General features: G+C 35.9%; 1 protein-coding gene across 1 annotated transcript in view; it reads right to left on the reverse strand.

Annotated features, from left to right (window-relative positions):
* Positions 1 to 2,784, reverse strand: part of ppm1h (protein phosphatase, Mg2+/Mn2+ dependent, 1H) — a 41,208-nt gene that overhangs the window by 7,650 nt on the left and 30,774 nt on the right. The window contains exon 8 of the mRNA XM_017305154.1: positions 2,014 to 2,173. Coding sequence (XP_017160643.1) covers positions 2,014 to 2,173 — 160 coding nt within the window. The remainder of the gene's footprint in view (positions 1 to 2,013; positions 2,174 to 2,784) is intronic.

A 2,784-nucleotide genomic window follows, 5' to 3' on the forward strand; every position in this document is an offset into this window, starting at 1 on the left:
AACAGAGCCGCTGCACTTATAAGCTCGGTGTGAACGAAACCATGGTTCGGCTTTGGAGACGGAGTGCTGCGTCCAGCAGATTTATTAGGACGAGGCATTCTGCTGGGTCCTAATGGAAAACCGAGAGCAGCTTCCAGTTTTTATTTTATTTTTTTATTAAAGGTGCTAGTATGGTGCGCTCTATAGTCCGAAAAATACGGTAATTGGTTTTAAAAGATTTTTTGAAAATGAATTGTCTGCAAATAATGCCATCTACGAGAATCTGCTGTAGTAGTTGCAGCGGCGTAATCATGTAATATTCTTACCACTAGATGGCAGTAGGTACGGAGCATTTTAGATTAAAACGAGAATTTGTGATGCACGAATGTTACAGGTAGCGGTGAGAGCACTGAATCTAGAGAGACTGTGATGACAGTGATGGAAAAGACAGTGAAGCTCAGCAGTAGTTGAAAAGAACATGAGTCCATTTCCCACAACATATCTGTGTGAAGTGAGCTTCTCAAGCCTGGCTACTATAAAAACTAAAAACAGAGAGACAGAGCTGTTGAGGAAGAGCTTTGTCTTTCTTCAATTTCTGCCAGTAAATCAGCTGTTTTCATCCAAACATGCACAGGTTTCACACCAGGTGGGTAAAATATACAGATATTGACATTTTGTACATGCAACTCTTCATATTGTAACAGTGAATATGAAGTGAAATGTTTCCCAAATATTATTGCTTCTTTCAGAATAAGAATTATTTTCTGTAAATGTCAATATACAGATATTGACATTTTGTACATGCAACTCTTCATATTGTAACAGTGAATATGAAGTGAAATGTTTCCCAAATATTATTGCTTCTTTCAAAATAAGAATTATTTTCTGTATTCTGGCTATAAGATGCTTGTGGATTAGTTTGTAAAACACTGACGTTTTCTACAACTTCTTTAAATTTAACACCACATTGTTGTGGCTGTTCAGGTGTATTTTTGAAGTGGATATGTTAAGTGCAATTTGAAATAAGAAATGTAAAATGTGATGAAAATACATTTTTGTGTTTATTTGATTCCTATTCAAGAGACTTTGATAAGAATGACTRTATATAGACTATATATTAGACTATATACCCTACAGAGTATCTTTATTTTAGTTGGTGGYGTGCCTCGGAATTTTTTCAATTAAAACAGTGTACCTTGACTCAAAAATGGTTGAAAAACACTGTGCTAAATGCATAAACAACAAAGATAATCAGCAACACAAGCCAGTAAAAACGTATTCTTTCCATTTCACATATTAAATGCAAAAGGAACATGTTGAAATGTGAGTGAGTAAGAATCATTTGTTTGGGAACACTGTGGATTCTCAAAAAGCTAGAGTGGATCACTGNAATAATGTTGAAAGTGAATAAAGATTTAAAATTTAGAAATATTTTTAAAACAAAAAACATTTTAACTGAAACCAAAGTTCCAAAAATACTTTTCAGATTCAAGTTTTGGTTCTTTTTTTTTTTTTTAAACCAATTTTCTGGTCTCAATTTAGCTCCGTAGTTACCTTGGGTATTTTGTTTCATCAAATGAGTGCACATCCTGTCATTACAGTACTGTTTTTCAAAAATCTGAGAAATGGGTTGAATTTGATAACAGACACTCAGAGAACAGCTAAAGCTCCAAAACATGAAGCAACAAGGATTCATGACACACAGTACTCATGTTATTATGCAAGTTAATATTATCATAATAAAAAAAATCAGTTTTCATTATGAGACTGGTTACAATTTTACCATGACACAAGTTTCATTTTTAAAAGATTTAGAGGATTGGGGCTACAAAAAAAAAAAGAGAAAATTCTGATTTTAATTTGTCACACACAACAGAAACATAGAAAACAAGAAATCCAACATGTTCCTCCAGTAAGTTGGTTTTGTTCACAGTCACAGCGGTAGTTACAAACTGATGAGGCGATTCATCGACCTGATTCTACAGGTTGCTGACGTCTTCTAAATGATAAGAGACGCGGAAATAATCGGCATACCTCTGGGCAGCAGGACAGGAAGGGCTTGATGTAAATGTTGGAGTCGTGAACTCTCAGGTTGTGATCCCCGAAGCCTCTCGTGACCCCGATGGTCGCCAACACTCGAGCCTGCAAAAGGATCAGAGGCGTAAGTTRCTCGGCCACGTTCCGGGATTMGTTTCTTTAATCTCCTCGTTTTACGGCCTCTTTCTGAGGGGAAAAAATGTAAAACTTAAAACACCTCAGAGCCTTCTCTACTGTCAGAGAAAGGCTCGGCCTTCCAGGAAACCTTTTACTCATGAACTGATTATCAGAGCTTTGGATCTGGTTTTTGACGGTCAGGATAAATTACGCAAAAAAATAACAGACCACAAAGTTAGGAACTAAGTCACCAGTAGTCGTTTATCATTTAGGAATATGACATTTTAAACAAATTCTTTGAGAATATGAATGTAAACTTATTATATACCATTTAGCTATCTTTTGTGGTCTTTCAAAGCAGCAGTTAAAGCAGCAGATTCACATTTGTCTCGTCTGGCTTTGACCTTTTCAACGCATCTCAAACATGACGCTGCACTGTACTCAACGTCACTGCCTGAAGGGAAAACCAATGGGAAATGAACAATGTGATGATAACATGACTGTTTTTTTATCTCTGTGCCAAAGTACCGATAAAATTGCTCAATACTTTCGTTATTTAAGGTTTGCGCTCTAGTAGCGCTGCAACAAAAATCTTCTTAGGGGTGACAAGTAAAAATCTTAGGCTCACACAAGTAAGAAAAATAAATAAAT

This window comes from Poecilia reticulata, linkage group LG6 (genome assembly GCF_000633615.1).
Source record: "Poecilia reticulata strain Guanapo linkage group LG6, Guppy_female_1.0+MT, whole genome shotgun sequence".
NCBI classification, from domain to species: domain Eukaryota; kingdom Metazoa; phylum Chordata; class Actinopteri; order Cyprinodontiformes; family Poeciliidae; genus Poecilia; species Poecilia reticulata.